Source organism: Anser brachyrhynchus (genome assembly GCF_964034855.1).
Source record: "Anser brachyrhynchus genome assembly, chromosome: 5".
NCBI lineage: Eukaryota > Metazoa > Chordata > Aves > Anseriformes > Anatidae > Anser > Anser brachyrhynchus.
The window spans coordinates 12110846-12127793 of NC_137699.1; the positions used below are offsets into that span (position 1 = coordinate 12110846).

The window sequence follows — 16948 nt, forward strand, 5'->3', positions numbered from 1 at the left end:
GCGGGGCGTTCCCCGCGGGCTGGCCAATAGGAAGCCGAGCCGCCGCGTTCTTCCACAGAACCGCAGGGAGACGGACGGGCGGGGCGACCAATCGGAAAGCGGGGCTCGGCGTTGCCTCGGCAACCGAGACGGGCGCTGGGCGGCGCACAGCCAATGGGCGCGCGGCGGGGCGGGGCGCGCGGGGCAGGCTGGGAAGATGGAGAACTTCTCGGCCCTGTTCGGCGGCGCCGAGCAGCCGCCGCCCGCCGCCGCCGCCGCCCTGGGCTTCGGGCCCGCCAAAGCGGCCGGGGCCGGGGCCGCGCCGCCGCCCGCCGCCTCCGCTGCCGCCTCCGCCGCCCCCCCGGCGCCCGGCGAGGGCAAGGCCGCCGCCGCCGGCCCCTTCTACCTGCTGCGGGAGCTGCCAGGTGCGGGGCGGGCGCTGCGCTGAGGGGGCGGCCAATGGGGAGCGGCGGCGCGCTGACGGGCGGCGCGGCGGGCCAATGAGCGGGGAGGGGGCGGGCGGGGAGGCGAGGAGTGACGGCGCGGCGGGCCAATGGGCGCGCGGGCTGTGTGTGTGTTGGGGGGGAGGCTGGGGGGGGGGGCAGCGGGAGGGAAATGGCGGCGGGGGCAGCCCCGGGACTCGGCGCCCGCCCGCCGCAGGCAGCACGGAGCTGACGGGCAGCACCAACCTGATCACGCACTACAACCTGGAGCACGCCTACAACAAGTTCTGCGGCAAGAAGGTGAAGGAGAAGCTCAGCAACTTCCTGCCCGACCTGCCCGGCATGATCGACCTGCCCGGCTCCCACGACAACAGCAGCCTGCGCTCCCTCATCGAGAAGCCCCCCATCTGCGGCAGCTCCTTCACCCCGCTCACCGGCACCATGCTCACCGGATTCCGCCTGCACGCCGGCCCCGTGAGCCCCGGGCGCTGGGGGGGAGCCTTCGGGTGCTGGGGGCACCCCTTGGGTGCTGGGGGGGGAGCCCCTTGGGTTCTGCAGGGGAGTGGAGGTGCTGGGGGGGGAGCGAGGGCACCCCTCGGGTGCTGGGGGGGGAGCGGGGGCACTTTTGGGGTGCTGGGGGCAAAAGGAATAAGGAGAGGGCACCCAGCGCCCTCTGACCCGCCCCGTCTCCTCCCCTAGCTGCCCGAGCAGTGCCGGCTGATGCACATCCAGCCGCCCAAGAAGAAGAACAAGCACAAGCACAAGCAGAGCCGCACCCAGGACCCCGTCCCCCCCGGTAAGGGGCCGCGCCGCGAGGCTGCCGGCTCGTCCTGTCCCCGCTCCCACACTAATCCTCGTCTCCTTGTTGCTCCAGAAACCCCCTCGGACTCTGACCACAAGAAGAAAAAGAAGAAAAAAGAGGAGGATCCTGAACGGAAAAGGAAGAAGAAAGAGAAAAAGAAAAAGAAGGTAGGGGGGGAGCGGGGGAGAGCCGGGGAGCCGTGCTGATCCCGCTGGTCCCTCACGGGCCGTGTCTCTCTCCTTCCCCCGCAGAACCGGCACAGCCCCGAGCACCCGGGGGTGGGCAGCTCCCAGGCCAGCAGCAGCAGCAGCCTGCGGTGAGGCCGCGTCGGTGCCGCCCCAGGGGGCTCTCGGGTGCCACCGACGGTCCCGGCTGACCCGCGACGGACTCGTCCCTCCTGCGGAGCGCAGCGGGGAGACCCGGGCAGGCGCGTCCCCACCGCGGGCAGCGAGGACGAGCCCCACAGCCCGCGGAGGGCCGGGACCAGGGGAACGCATGGACTGTGCTGGAGCTGGGGTCGGGATGGCTGCCCTCAGCCCCTCGTACCGGAACAACCCGCTGCACTGAGGGCTCTCTTTTTTTTTTTTTTTTTAACTCACCTTTTAATTAAAGTCTCTGCTCTAAGGAGGGGCTGGTGGCAGTGGCTGCTCTGTCGGCTGGCAGACTTACCCGCAGTGGGAGCGCTGCCCCAAGGCGCCCCAGGAGCTGTTTCCTACAGGCTGGCTCTGGCCCGGGACTGAAGGCACTGCAAAGCCTGGCAGCACCGGGCTCGGCCCCCCCCCGGCCCCCTTTTCCTTCCCTCCCCTGAGGAGGGAGGGAGAGCCGAGACACGGAGGGACACCAGGAGCCCTTCTCGGGAGCCTCCGTCCCCGGACACTAAAATAAAGCACACGCATGCCTGCTGGGATGGCTCATTAAATATCCTTTTATTCCTCATTTTAAAATGGCTAATAATAATAATAAAAAAAACCAATGGCATGGCCCTGCGCAGGCCCCAGGAGAGATATTGCCGTAGAGAACGAGTAAAGTAACGCGTGAAGGGCTCCGGGCCCCAGGGCGGGGGCCCAGGCAGGGGCTGGGGAGCGCTGGGCTCCCCGTCTGCATTTTGTTGTTTTTTTTTTTTGGCATGATGAGAAAATATTGCTGTGGGGGGCTGCGCCCCGCCGGCCTTCCTCGTCCCCACGTGGAAACAGAACCAACTGCGTGACCGCCAGAAACCCCTCCTACACCCGTCGGGAAGAAACACAAATGGAAAGCCCACCACAGACCCCGGGGAAACGGATAAAAACCAGCAGGCGCCACGGGGGCGAAGCGGCTGGAGCCCACGAGCGGCTCTCCAGGCCCCCCCCGGCGCCCCCCGGCCCTGCCGCGGGTGCAAGGGGTGGGTCTGGGAGGCGTGCGGAGCGCCAGCTGCCCCGGCCCTCGCCCTTTATCCCACCCTGCGCCCTCGGGGGCTGCAGGAGGAGGCTCCAAAACCCAAGAAACGGAGCGGGGAAGAGCCCCCAGCCTCCAGCCCAGCTCGGCAGGGCAGGGCGCCGTGCCTGCCCCCCCCGCTGCCCCCAGGCACCTTCCCCTTCTCGTCCCGTGCCCGCAGGGCCTGTGCGGGGGGGGGGCAGCAGCAGCCCCGGGGCGGTTTCTCCCCCTCTCTGGGTCAGATATATAATTTCTGCTTCTTTTTTTTTAATATTTATATTTATATATATAGATATTTATATATACACACACCTGGTAACTCAGAAAGAGAAAAAAAATAGAATCCGGTAACAATAATAATAAAAAAAAGTTATTCTGGTTTTAAAAACAATCCATTCCTACCACACTAGGCGAGCGAGTGATTGCACAAGGCCCACAAGTGGCTGGCCCGGGCTGGGGGGCCGCAGGACAGGGCCCCCCCCGGGGTCCTCGGAGGGAGAGGGGCGCTGCTGGGGTGCGAGGCAGCACCCGAGTCCTGGGGAGGGGGGGGGGAAACGGGGAGGGGAAACCAAAAATCAGGGAGGGAAGCGCCGCCAGCCCGTCCGCCCCTCGTCCCCGGGGGCTGCAGAGCGTCCGTGCCCGCGGGGAGGCCCCTGGGCGCCCCGCTGGGAGGAGGTGCGCGGGCCGTGCCCCTCATACGGAGATCTCGTAGGTGGTGCCCCCCACGCCCGACACCTTCTTGACTCCGCCGCGCGTGGGGCTGCTGAGGGGCACGGGCCCCGCGCCGGGGGCGGCCGTCCCCAAGCTCTTGGGCTGCCCGTTGGACTTGCTGTAGGACGTCCTCAGCTGCACCTCGTCTCTGCGGAGGGAAGCGGGGACACGGCGTGAGCAGGAGGGCGCGGCGGAAAAAGTGGGGGAAGCCCCCCAACTCCCCGGGGACGCGCGCACTTACTTGGGTGCCAGCAACGGCTGCAAGGCCACCTCCTCGGCCTCGGGGACGCCGGCCTGAGGCGCTGGTTTTTGGCTGCTGTAAGACACGGATTTGCCCAGGTGGGGGGCCGCGGGCTGCTCGGGGGAGCCGAGGGAGCGCGCCCGCAGCGCGTGCGGGGGCTCGGGCTTGCCGAAGCGGGGAGGGGCCGGGCGGGTGAGCGGATTCTTGCCCAGGGGCGAGCGCTTGGAATCGTCCGAGGAAGAGCTGCTGCGGGGGGCGGCGCTGCCGGAGCCCGGCGTCGCCGACTGGACGCCCGAGTCCGCCGGCCCCGCATCGTCCTCCCTGCCCGGCGCCGCCGGGGCGGGCGGCTGCTGGAGGAGCCTCTCCCGCTCCTGGATGGAAGCCACAATGTGGCGGGAGAGATTGTCATAGCGCACGGGCGAGGGCTCGCGGGGCGGCGCGTGCTTGGGGGAGACGGCGGCGGCGGCGAAGCGGCCGTGCAGGTCGCTCTCCCTCTGCTGGGCGATGCGGGCCGAGAGGAAGGGCGAGGTGTAGCCCACCGGCGCCTCGGGCTCGGGGCCGGCCTGCACCGACTCGAAGTCGGGGCTGTCGGAGGGCGTGAGCAGGCTGTCGTAGGACAGGCTGCCGTTGCGCGTCTGGTTCACCAGGCTCTTGTAGGAGGTGGAGGTGGTGCCCTCGGAGCGGATGGACTGCAGGTGGCCCAGCTCGAAGCCCGTGCCCTGCGCTGACTTGAGGCTGGAGGAGCGCGAGCCGCTGGACAGCGGGTCGAAGTGGAAGCTCTTGCCGAAGGTGGGCGAGCGGAAGCTCTCGGGCTCCAGGCTGGGCTCCGAGCGGTAGCTGGGCTTGCGGCCGCCGTCGCAGATGGAGTTGGGCTCCTTCAGGCTGTTCACCCGGCTCAGCTGGGGGAAGGACGCGGCGCGGTCACTCCCGGGAAGGCGGCGACTCCCCGCCGAGCTCACGCAGCCCACCCCGAGCTTCCCCCCCTCAGGAAGCCGCAGCCAGGGGCGGGACGTCCCCTTGTGACCAGAGCTCCCCGGGCGGCCGAGCGCTGCGCGGCGCCGGCCCCGTTCCACCGCGGGCACGGCCTTACCTTGGCGCTGGTGGAGTGGGGCAAGGCGGCCGAGCTGCTGCTGCTGCTGTAGCCGGGCCGGTACTTGTACATGGTGGGCGTCGGGGGGCTGTCCTTGCCTAGCAGGCCGCTGTCTGCGGGGCGAAGGAGAGAGAGAGAGGCTCAGAGGCGAGGCCGCTGCCCCAGGCGGTGCGCAGGACGCGTTGCCCAGCACCCTCCTCCCCCCAGAACCGGCTCTGAGCCTGGGGCGGACGGACCACGGAGGTGGAGACGAGAGGGATGGGCTCGAGGGGAGGTGCTCCGGGGAGGGCTGAGATGGAGGGGGATGGAAATGGGTCCCCACAGCACCGGGGGGGCACTTCCCTGCCCCTGCAGCAGCCCCAGCAAGACCTGAAGGTCAGCGGGGCCGGCAGCACGCGGAGGGACCTGGACGCAGCAGTGTCCGAGCTCCCGCTCTCATGCCACCTCTCGTGCCGAGCCCACGCCGGCGGCTCTGAGCGGCGCTCTCTGCCTGGCGCTCAGGGCAGCGGGCAGAGCGAGCCGTGCGGGCTGCAACAAGCGCGCTCCTTGCCACCGCGCCATGCCTGCCGCTCCTCCACCCGGGCCGTGCTCCTGTGCCTGCCTACAGCACGGCAGCCTGCAAGCCTGCCCGCTGCCTCTCACGGCGGTTCCCGCCAGCCACCACGCTGCCGAGGAGCGGTCTCAGCTCGGTCCCTGCCCTCCTCCGACAGAGCAGGGCTGGCTGTAAGCAGCCCCCAGGCTTCCTCGAGTGCCGGGGCCAGAGGTGCGGGCGCATCCTGCCCCACCGTGCGGCGTGCCGACGTGCTTCGGGTCTGCCCTGCAGCCTGTTCCTGCAGCCCTGGCTCCTGGCGTGCTGGGCGCAGCCCTGGGCTCCCCTCCCAGCGGCTGGCCGGGGCCCTGCTCGCCTTCCTTACCCTCGGTGGTGGCCAGGGTTAAGTGTGTCCTCAGGCCCGTGTAGCGGCTGAGGTCTGGCTTAGGTGGGGGTGGCGGCTCGGCGTCAGCGGACTGGCTCTCTGTCACCTCGAGGCTTCCTTTGGACTGCAGAGACAAAGCGCGGGTGGTCAGGGGGGGCCGAGGCCCCAGCTCTACCCCGGCGGGCGCCAACGTGCAGGAGCGCCGAGCGGGCTCTCGGTGCCCCCGGGCCCATCTGAGCGGCTCAGCGCTTGAAGGCTGCGTGTGTCCCGGGTGCTGGTGAGTGCGGAGGAAGGGGGACCTCCGAATGACTGTGAGGGCGGAGAACGGGACGGGGAAGGGCAATGGAGGGTGCAAAGCCTCGTGGGGTTGCTGCCGCATGGGACGGGCGTGGTGTCTGTCCCATGGGGACGCAGCACGAGACGACATGGAGGGCGACGTGGGGCGTGACAAGGCTCGCTCGGTTCTTTACTCACGCATGCAGGCTCGCGCCCCTGGGCTCCGCGGGGGAGTGCTAACCCCCCACTTTCCTCACCTTCGTCCTCTTCAGCTCTGTCTGGATACCGTTGTCCATGATCTTGACGGTGATCTGGCCGTCCGACACGTCGGGCCGCAGGAAGGGGGGCCTCACCAGCACCGTCTGCTCGGCCCTCGGACGCCCGAGGTACCTGGTGAACGCCAGGGAGAGGGCAGGGAAGGTGAGGGCCCTCAGCTGGGGGCGGTTCAGTCTCCCCGGGCGTCGCGGGGAAAACGCTCGCCACGCTGCACCGCGCTTACCTGGGGGCTGGGGAGCTGCACAGGACCCGGCTGACGTTCTTACAGCAACCGTTGGTGAAGGGGTTGACGCCACCCCGGAACTTGCCCGTCACCTGCAGGACGAGGAGCATCATGCCGGGACGGGCAGCGGCCGCGGGAGGTCCCCGGTGCAGCCCCTGTCCCCCGCGAGGACGGCCAAGGTCGGGCTGCTCGGGGTTTGCCCGGCCCTGCCGTGAGTGTAGCCAAGGACGGGCACTGCTCGTTTCGGGCCCCTGTTCCCGTTGGGAGGGTGGCGTGGGACTGCCCTCGTGGGGAAAGGTCTCCCCCTGCTAACTGGGAACCGCCTTGTTTCAAGCTGCCCATCGCCTCCTGCCCTTCCACCACGCGTTCCTGAGAAGAGAACTGCCCGGCTCCTTCCCCACAAGAGCCAAACGACAGCAGCAGATCCCTTTCCTCCAGGCTGCGCGAACGCGGCGCGCCCAGCCTCCCCTTGCACACCTCTCGTGCTCCATGCCGGCCATCCCCGTGCCTTCCCGTGCCTCAACCCACCCTGCCCACGTCTGCCTCGTCCTGGGAAGCCCCCCGAGGTACCCGGCGGTGTTCTGACACGAGCTGAGCGCCCCCGCAGCGGCCCGGCACGCGTACCTGCTCGTTGGTGGTGCGGCCCCTCGCCACCAGCACCACGTGGAACCCGGTAAGGCCGGCGACGGGGATGAAAAACAGGCTGGCCACGCACATCACGGCCATACTGCCAGCAGGCCGCTAAGGAAAAGCCACAGCCCTGCTCCGCCACGCGCCACCCCCGGCCCCGCCAACGCCCTGCCCCGTAAAAACCCCCGTAAGGATACGTGATGGCCATGCGGACGCCGGAGAGCTCCACCTGGTAGAGGACGTAGAGCAGGCCGAAGCCGAAGACCCCCATGATGTGCGTGGTGAGCGACAGCAGGAAGAGGAAGAAGTAGCGGTAGTTGCGCCGCCCGATGCAGTTGTTCACCCAGGGGCAGTGGTGGTCAAACTCCTGGGGGCGGGGAGGGGCTGCGGTGAGGGGCCAGGCCGGCGGCCCCTCGTGCCTGCACGCTGGGTTTAAGGACCGAGGGCTCACGGCTGTGCCGAGAAGAGGCCCCGGGGGCCGGCGGTTGCTCACCTCCACACAGTTGTCGCAGACGCTGCAGTGGGAGCAGCGCGGTGGCCGGTAGAAGCGACAGGTCGCACACCACTTCATGCGTACCTGAATGCCCTTGATTTCCACCGTCTTGTAAAGCGGGGCTCGGAAGTCGTCCTCCTTGTCCTCGTCTTCTTCAGCTAGCGGGGAGACGCCAGCACGGCCACGCGTCAGGGCACGGGGCGCGCAACGCCACGCCCCCGCCGCCCTCCTGCGCTGAAGACCCCTGGCAAAACCCTCCTCTGCCCCACCACAAACGCACACCGGGCCCACCCCATTGTCACGGGGACCGCTGAGTGCAGACAGAGGAGGGAGGAGCTCCCCCAGGCCCCGCCCCAAGCCCACAAGGGGCCAGGATTTAGGGGACTTTCACCACTCGATCCCACCAGCTGGGCCGCGAACCCAGCGCGACCTTCCCGGCGGCGTGCCACCACCTGGTCCCGGCCAGGCGGGGAAGGGAAGCTTTCCCCGACCCCTTTCCCGTCCCGTAATCCTCTTTACCCCCGGGGAAGGAACTCGCCCTGTCCCAGGTGATTCCCAACGAGGGCCGCGCTCACCTCGTGGGAATATGCCTGGGTCCATGAAGGTGGCCATGCTGAAGTTGGCCAGCACGAAGAGGAAGACGACGGCATTGTAGACGGGAATGACCGGGGACACGTAGAGGCTGAGCCACGGGCACCTGCATACACAAAAGCTCTGAGACACCCGGCACGGGGCTGCGCGCCGCCACAGCAGGAAGAGGCCCGGGGGTAGCTGGGCAGCTTCGGGGCGGCGAGGGGGCTTGGCTTGGTGCCCCCCAGGCCCTCGCTCTTCCTCACCCCCCAAAACCATCCCCCTCCCTTTCGCACGGCAGCGCGTGCAGGCAGCCCCACGAGGGGACGTGAAATCAGCCGCAGCTCCGGAGCTCGCCCTGCTCCTCCTCCTCGCAGCCAGGAGGGGGAACCCGGCCTGGAGACACTGCCCGGGGGAGCCTCGGTGCCCCAGCCCGCACCCAGCTCCTCCGTGGGGCGAGGGAGCCGCCGCCCACCCGGCCCCGCTGGGTGCAGGCTCAGGGCAGCGGGCTTCCCCCTCGGAGGCGCCAGAGTAATTCCCTAATCTGCTTTGCTGCGGGCAGTTTAATCCCGCGGATCTAGGGCAGCATCTGTCCCTCTCTTTCCCCCGCAGCACCGACCACGGATGGATTTAGGCAGCGAGAGCGGAGGGGGCGGCGCGCGGCGCGACATAGGGCGGCGGGTCCTCCGCAGCCCCCAGCAGGCAGCGGGGAAGGGGCAACGTGCTGGCCCCAGCCCTCCGACACCCGCCGGGACGGGCGGTCCCGGGGCACCTGGGGACTTTGCTGCTGCGACGCCTCTGCCGAGAAGCAGGGGCGGAGGGTGACAGCTTTCCACGCGGGGCAGCGCCGCTTGGGAACCTCGGGAGGGGAGGAGGGAGCCTCGCCCCCGGGCGCTGCCTCCCCGCCTCGACCTATCTGCGGCGGCATCGCCCCGGCGTTTCCCCACGAGCTCTGCGGGGCAAGGAGCGGCTCCCCGGCAGCCCGCGCAGCACCGGCCGTGCCGGCTCTGCCTCCCGAGGCAGCCCGCCTCGCCTCGCCGTGCCGCCAGCCCAGCGGGGCAGGGTGCTCAGGAGGAGGAGGAGGAGGAGGGGGAGAGGCGTCTGCACGCAGAGCTTCGGCCCCACGGGAGCTGGCCCGCCTCGAAGGACGCACGGGGCTGCCCTCTGGCCTCGCTGCACAGGGTATTTCCCACCCCACGTCCTCGCACGGATGGTGCTGAGGGCACGGTGCCCCTTCCTAAGGGGACTTTGCCCCGAGGGAGGGCAGGGCCGAGCTCCCCGTCACTGCACCCAACACCCCAACTCAACGGGAGGCTCCCAGCCCCGCTGAGAGGGGCGGAGGGGCGGCGGCAGGTGGGAAAAGCCCTTCCGGGATCACAGGGCAGGGAGCCCCTCTCCCCAGGAAAGCCACGTCCGAGCCCGGTGCCGCCCTCTGAGCTCCGGCCCTGGGGACGGCACGCCTCGGGGCCGGCCCGTCACCCCCGGCCTTATCAGCTGCAGCGAGACCCGGCGCCCGCAAGCGGCTGGGAGCGCTGCCAGGGGCCCTGCTGCGCCCAGGGGACTTTAAACCCTGCGCGGCAGGCTGGTGGTGTGCGGCCATGCCAGGCTGGCGTCTCGGGGAGGATCGGGGGAACGGGGCACGGGGACCCGCCCCGCAGCTTATAGGACCGGCCCGAGCCCCGAACGCCGGGCTGGAGCCTCCTCCCCCGCCTCTCCCCAGCTTACAGGTCCCACAGGAGGCACCAAACCCTGCGGGAAGCAGGGATCCCACGTCACCCAGACCGTACCTAAAACCCATGGCCCCTCACACCGGGCGCTGCTGCGCGCCCTGTCCCAGCACCGGGACGCCCTTGGGAGGAGGAGGAGGAGGAGGAGGAGGAGGAAGGCTGCTCCCCGCTGCAGCCACGCACGTCGCGGAGAACTCGGCGGGTCTGCTCTCCGAGCTCGGGCGCGCAGCACGCCCAGCTCTGTCGAGACTTGTCCCTGGCAGCACATGAGAGAGCTCGGGGAAAGGCAGAGCCCCGGCCTGCCGGGCGCACTGAGTCACACCGCCAGCCCAGGCGGGCTCCCTGCCGCTCGACAAGTCCACCTCTCCCCAGCCCGGCTCCTCCTGCCCTCCGCGGGTACAGTTCCCCCCCGCAGTCCCCAAACCAAATCCCTCTGAGTGCTGTGGGAGTTCGGGTCCTGTTAGGACGGACAGCGCGTGCCACGGGGCGCCACAGCCTCCCGTCCTTGTCCAGGGGCCGGAGGTGGTGCCAGCTCCTTCCAGTGCTGGCTCCTTGGCCACAGGGAGCGGGGACCTCTTCCCCTAAGAGGGGCAGGGACGGGCAAACTGACCCAGCAGGGGAGCTCCTGCCCTGAAACAGCGTTAAAGCTGCTGGGAGGGCGGGAATGCCCCTCGTCCCCGCCGCCTGCCCCAGCGCCTCGAGCTCCCCGCACAGCCTTACACCTCCCTCCCTCCCTCCCCCCGGCAGCCGCGCCGAGCCGGCCCCAGTGAAACCCGTGTGAAAGCGCGCTGCGCTCCAGCCTCCCGGTGGTGTTTCGAAGTAGGTTAACCGGCACCCGCTGCCCTGCAATCAGAGCCACCCTGCCCAGGTGCTCCCGCTCCCAACAAACCTGCTCTGCGGCACCGCGCCTGGCCGCGGCCGTGCCCGCGGGGCCGCGCCGATAAGCGGCTCCCGGCCGGGCACGGCCGGGCCGCGGGGGGCCGTGGGGCAGGGCTGCCCCTCCGAGCCCCCTCGGACCGGCGGCAGGGCAGGAAACGCGCCGTGCACGCCCGCTCCCTCCCCTGCAGCTCCCCGAACCGGTGGCGCAGCCCCCGCTGCTTTCGGCGCGCCCCGCTGAAGGACGGCGCCAGCTGCCCGCCTCGCTGCCGGCCGTGTCGCTGCCCCCCGGGGCTCCGGCCGCAGCCCCTAAGGCCAGCCCCAGCAGCCCGCTTCTCCCCCGGCCCGCCCTCAGCCACCGGCCGGGGCCCCCCGAAGACCAGGCGGACTCACGTGAAGGCGAAGAAGAGGGTGGTGGCTCCCACTAGGAAGATGGCAGCGGCTGAGACCGGGACGTACTTGCTGGGTTTGAACCTCTTTCCGGACGCTGCTGGCATGGTGGAGCTCTGCTGGGGAATCCGCCCTGCAGCATAGCCCAGGCCCAGCTGGAGTCAGAGCGAGGTGAGAAGGGGAGGGGAGGAGGAAGGGGCCAAGGCGCCGCCCGGCCTCCCCGAGCGGGCTCCGGCCGCAGCAGGAGGCCTGGAGAAGCCCGCTGCGGCCTCCGGAGACAGGCCGCGAGGAGCCCACGCCGCTCTGCGCCCCGAGGGTTCGCGGCACAGGGAGTGAGAGTTAAAAAAAAATAAAAAAAAAAAGTCAAAATTAAAAACTCAGAGCAGAGAACCGGGTCTGGATTTAAAGCAGCCGTCGGGGCAGGAGCGCTGAGAGCTCCTACGTCAGGCGACGGCCTCCGAAAAGGTCCCCACGTGGCTCGGGCTGGCGTCGAGGCGAGGAGCCGGCTGCAGGACGTCGCTCAGCTCCTTGCACAAAGCCCCGCCGGGAGCCGCTTCTCCCTCCCGAGCTCCGCAGCCCCCCGGGTGGGTGCACGGGAGGAGGGGGACGTCTCCCGAGCGACCCGCTCGGCCTCCTCCTCCTCCTCCCCCTCGCCGGAGGCGGTCACAGCAGCACTCTCCCTGATTTCTCCGGGCTGCGGGGCTGCCTGCCCGGCGGCGGCCGTTTAATTTTATTTATTTCTCTCTCGCCCGGTAAAGCCGAGGAACAGCTGGTGCACGGCTGAGCTGCAAATCCTTTCTCCGCGAGGGGGGCCGCAGGGGAAGGCCCAGCGGATCGCGCTTTCGCCCTCTTCCTACTCGTTCCTTCCTCCCGGCCCTCCGGCCTTCCAGCAGGCTTCGCTTCCACCCGGCTGCCGCCAACCGAGGGGAATTTCATCAAATCTTTCCTGCGGCGACCATTTCGGGCCAGTTCCCGGGGAGAGCTGTCCGGGAGCGCTCTCACAAGCCCCGCAGCCCGTCGGAGGCGAGGGCTGTGCTGCACGGCTCCGCCTCGCCCACGGCCCCAGCAGCGCGGGGGCAGCCCTCAGTCTGCTCCATCCTGGCCGCGCGGAGAGGAGGTGAAGTCGCCCTTCGTTAATCCAGAAGTTTAAAAAAAACCAAAACGCATAAAACCATGAAAATCAGACGTCCGGCACGGCGCGCCTCACCTGGAAAAGAGGAGAGAAAGAAATCAGCATGGCAATCGAAGCGTTCAAGTGGAAACATTCACCAGAACCCCACCGGGACGGCGAGAATGCCGCTACCTGGAGAGGGAGAGCGAGGCTGGCGGCGAGCTGCTGCCTCCCACCCGCTGCCCGTCCTCGCCTCGCGCCGGCGAGCCCCAGCCCCGGTGGTGTGAAACGCCTGCTCCCCGAGGGGAAGGGGCTAATCAAAGGCTTGGAGGCTTAATGGCAGGGCGGAGGCTGCAGGAGGACGGGAATCCCGTCCCCTTTCCCCCAGGGGACGCCCGCGGCGAACGCCAGTGTCCCGAGCAGGGGAGGAACTGGCGGGACCTGCGCTGGCAGCGGGAGGCCCTGGCTGCTGGAGGAACCGGCCGAAAAATAGGAGCGGGAGGCAGCGACCCGCCCCAAAGCCCAGCCCCGTCTCCGCTCGGGGACCGGCTGCAGCCACCTCTCCTCCGTTTGTCGCACGCTCGCTGCCCCCTTGCTCCCTCACGGATCCCAGAGGCGCAGCTCCTCATCTTCCTGCCCCCGGCCTCGTCCCCTGCTGCTGCTCCAGGTTTTGTCCTTCGGGGCGGGCAGGGAAACTGTCCGTGCTGACTAAACGCTCACGGAGGCCGGGAGAGCCGCGGCGCGGAATTAGAGGCGCGCTTAATGACACGAAGGCGTCGCAATTAGCCGGGCTCAGTCACAAAACGAGGCGTCAGGCACCCGGGCTGACTAATGGAGAGCCCGCTCCCGCTGCGGGGCAGCTCTCCCCCCGCAGAAAGCGAGCCGAACTTTTGAAACCCAGTTTTTTTTCCTGCCCGTGGGACTGCGAGGAGCCCTGGCAGGACGCGAGCACAGCGCTCCCGAGCCGCTGGCAGAAAGCTCTGCTTCCACCTGGAACCTCTTCCCGGGGACGCCCGGGAGCACGAGGCGAGGGCCGCCTTCCCCGGCTTCGCTCGGACACTGCCCAGCGCCAGGAGGAGACCGCCGCCACGCCGCCCGCTGCTCCGGACACCCCGCCACGAACACAGCTCCACCTGGGAGCCAAAGGGGTCCCGGCAGAGCTCAGCTCGGCGATGTTCCTCCTGCAGGGACCGCCGCGGCTCCGCTCCCCACACCGCGCTGTCGGTGCTCTGCTTCCCCCCACAGCTCGGCCAAACCCGGCGCGGGGCCGTGCAGGAGCGAGCCCCCCGCAGAGGGGGGCAGGGGAGAGACCCCAGAGCGCCCCGAGCCGGAGGGGACCCGCAGGGATCGCCGAGTGCAACCCCTGGCTTCACGCGGGACCGCCCCAGTACCCCAACCCCACGTCTGAGAGCGGTGTCGAAAGGCTTGGTGAGGTTCTGGCAGGCTCGGGGCCGTGCCCACATCCCTGGGGAGCCCATCCCAGTGCTGGCCACCTCTGGGTGCAGAACCTTTCCCTAACACAGCCCGGCCTCCCGCAGCCGGTCACGGAGGAGCTGCAGGAGGGCCGGGATCCCCGTGTGCGCTTCCCCAGGCGCCTCCTCCTCCCCGGGCCGAGCCAGGCCGACTCCAACCCGCCTGTCTTGTCATCGCCCCGGCACCCAGGAGAAGCCAACCGCGCGCAGCACCCGGCCGGCTCCCCACGGGCGGTGCCGATCCAGGCCACGCTCACGCCAGCTCTGCCAAACCGCCCCTTCCCCGGCTCCCTCTTCCCGCAGCCCATCTCCTTCGATCTCTCTCTTCTCTCCCAGTTTTTCCCTACCCCCAGAGGCCACCTGCACCCCACTCACCTGAGGGACACCCGTGCTCCGCTCCTGTCCCCAGCCCCTCCTTCCCACGCCTCTCGGGCCCTGCCCTCCTCCCTGCTCCTCCCAGTCAAGCTTTACCAGGCTTGTGTGGCACCGGGGACTCCCTTTCCCCTCTCCTCTGGGGCCTCTGTCTGTTTTTCCAGCCCTAGCACCTCTCTCAGTGTATTGTCCTGGCTCTCCTTGTTCACCAGCCGTACCGCCTGGCAGTGCCTCATGGGGACTCGACGTAGCTCCCAACTCCTTCGCCTCCCGTTCCTCCTGCAGCCCCAACGCCGCCTCACTGACCTCCTCCTCTCCCAGCACGTGCTCCTCGGAGCCCTGCGCCCTTCCCGCCGCGCTTCCCCCTGCCTGCGACAAGCCCTGTGCTGCCTCGCCCCCCGTTTTCTCCAGCGATCCACCCGCACGTCGCCTGAAGAGTTGGTTTATTGCTGCGTGGCTCCATCCTGCCACCGGACAAGAGCACAAAACGCGCTTTGCCACGCTCTTCCCATCCCGGTTGGGCAGGGGAACACCGGGGAGCAGCTCTCCCCACCGCCTCGCGCAGCCCAAGCGCCGCGGGTCCTCGCCGTGCCAGGAGAAGCCCGGGGAAAGGAGCTCGCTGGCACGCGGCGAGCGCTCCCCCTCCGCTCCGGGTTCCCAAACACCCGCCGGCTCCCCAGCTACCTGCCCGCCCCGAACCTGCCCCGCCGTGTCTCCGCGGCGCGGGCCGGGCGGCCAAACCATTCCTTCCCAGTGACGCAAGCCCGGGACGGCGGAACGACGGGGTGTGCTCTGCCCCGTCCCCAGCACGCCTTGGCTGCACCGCCCGCACCCACGAGGCGCTCGGAGAAGCCGGTGCCAGAGCCGCCTGCTCCCTGCGGCCCCAGCACGCTCCTTTTCCTCCACGGCCCCTCGGTGACGCCAGCTCCGCCCGTTTGCCACCTCCTCGGCCTTAAACGAAGGCCGCCGAGTTGATCGGCTCTCCTCGCTTCGCTCTAGACGAGGCTACGGCCGGGTTTCGTACCCCAGCAGAAGACCTGTGGTGTCGGGTGTGGGCGGGCAGCTCCCCCGAGCACCAACACCCAGAAGCTCCCGAGGACGCCGCTTCCCAGGGAGTCACCACCAAGGAGCGCCGGGAAGGCCCGAGTCCCTCTCTCCTGAATCAGCGAGATACAGGGGGTGGCTCCGCGGGGCTTTTATCTCGTCGCAGGGAGACGCGGCCAGCTAACCGGGGCCGGTAATTTGGGATTAACAGGCTTCACGGCGACAATCTGGCCCCGCTTAGCGAGAAGTCAGGTTGAACACCTGCCAGCGCAGCCCATTACGTCAGCGGGGCCGGAGAACAGCGAGGAAACGCGCTCCGAGGAGCAGTTCCTCTCCGGGCAGGGCAGCGACGTGTGGCCGGGACCAGGCGCTGAGCTTCTGGTCACCGCCAGGCCACGGGAACCAAAACCCTGCGAACCCACACGCGAGCTTTTCACAAATAACGCTGCCAGAAGCACGCCCGCCGGAAGGTTTGCTGCTCCACCTCGCCCACCCGGCCGGGACGGAGCCTTTCCCGGCCCGCACAGATCCCCGCCTCACGTCCCGCTCCTCTCAAACTCAGTCACCCCGGCACTCGCAGCGCCGCTCCCCTCAGCAACACGGTTGTGCTGTTGGAGCGAGTCCAAAGGAGGCCGCGAAGATGATCAAAGGGCGCTGAGGAGCTGTGGCTGCCCCGTCCCTGGAGGAGCCCAAGGCCAGGCTGGATGGGGCTGGGGGCAGCCTGGGCTGCTGGGAGGCGCCCCTGCCGTGGCAGGGGGGTGGCACCGGCTGACCCCTACCGTCCCTTCCCACGCAAACCCCTCCGTGACCGTACGGATCCCTGCCAGGGAGCGCTGCAGGAACCGGGCAGGGACGGACCGGAGGCAGGGCAGGCGCAGCAGGAAGCGGCCACCTGGGCCGGGCACGGGAGGAAGCTGCCGGGGGGGTGCCGCACGCAGACCCCGACCAACCCCCCGCCACCCCCAGCCCCGTAACCCCCCCATAACACCCCGATAACGCCCCCAACACCCGGGCAGGGCCGGCCCGCGGGCGACGGCAGGGGCCGGGCAGCACCGGGGCCAGCGGGGGGCCCTCCCGGGGAGCAAACCGCCGGTACCGGAGGCGGCGGCGGCTCGAGGGAACGGGGGCACGCGCGGGGCCGCACGCCCGGGGGGCGCCGGGACCCAGGCGGAGGGGCCGGGGGCGGCCCGGTGAGACCCGGTGAGGGGGGAGGGGAGGCCCGGGGGGGCCGCAGGCGGTCCCGGGGGCGCTGTGGGTGCGATGGGGGCGGCCTCGGGCCCGCCGGGGGCCGCCAGGGCCGGCGCGGGCCCCCCCCCGGCACTCACCGGCTCGGCGCGGCCCAGGCGGCGGCGGGGCAGCGCTCCGGGCCCACACCGTCGCCGCGCTCCGGCGGCCGGGCCACTACGTCACGGCCGCGCCTGCGCAGCGGGGCCGCGCGCCGCCCGCCGCTCCCCATTGGCTGCCGCCCCGGGAACCGCCTGGAAGGAGCGGGGCGGGGGGGTGCGCGTGCGCAGAGAGGGAGGCGGGAAGGTGGGGCGGAGTGTGGGCACGGGGGTGGTGTCGGGGGGGCCGCGGCGCATGCGCAGGGGGAGGAGGGAAGGAAGAGCGGACTGCGGGCATGGGGTTGGCTTCGGGGGGAGAGCGGCGCATGCGCATGGTCCTCCATGTTGGGATGTACCATGATGGAAGGGGGCGTACCGTGGTGGGGAGGGGGACGCCGCGCTGGGGGAGCCCCGGGCATGGAACTGGGGCGGGGGGGGGCACCCCAAAGCCCAACCCCGGGACCCCTACATGGGAAAAGGGGTGCCCGGGGGTCCGCCGGTCACACGCGGCCCGGTTTTGGGTGGTTGTCCTGGGGCTGGGGGCTCGCCCTGAGCACCCCGGGGTGCCCTCCC

The 16948-nt window shown here is 69.9% G+C and overlaps 2 protein-coding genes across 2 annotated transcripts; one reads left to right on the plus strand and one right to left on the minus strand.

Annotated features, from left to right (window-relative positions):
- Positions 1-60: 60 nt before the first annotated feature.
- On the plus strand, positions 61-2201 carry MED19 (mediator complex subunit 19). The gene is made up of 5 exons (XM_080592478.1): positions 61-404; positions 640-896; positions 1122-1218; positions 1297-1391; positions 1476-2201. Exons 1-5 carry the CDS (start codon positions 197-199, stop codon positions 1542-1544), a joined length of 726 nt encoding a protein of 241 aa, XP_080448604.1. The 5' UTR covers positions 61-196; the 3' UTR covers positions 1545-2201.
- Positions 2133-16533, minus strand: ZDHHC5 (zDHHC palmitoyltransferase 5). The gene is made up of 12 exons (XM_080592462.1): positions 16379-16533; positions 11058-12261; positions 8067-8188; positions 7492-7649; positions 7196-7365; positions 6993-7095; positions 6369-6460; positions 6127-6259; positions 5594-5717; positions 4680-4792; positions 3590-4488; positions 2133-3496 (listed from the first exon to the last, which is right to left on the minus strand). The coding sequence occupies exons 2-12, from the start codon at positions 11159-11161 to the stop codon at positions 3331-3333; spliced, it is 2184 nt and encodes a 727-aa protein (XP_080448588.1). The 5' UTR covers positions 11162-12261; positions 16379-16533; the 3' UTR covers positions 2133-3330.
- Positions 16534-16948: the final 415 nt, after the last annotated feature.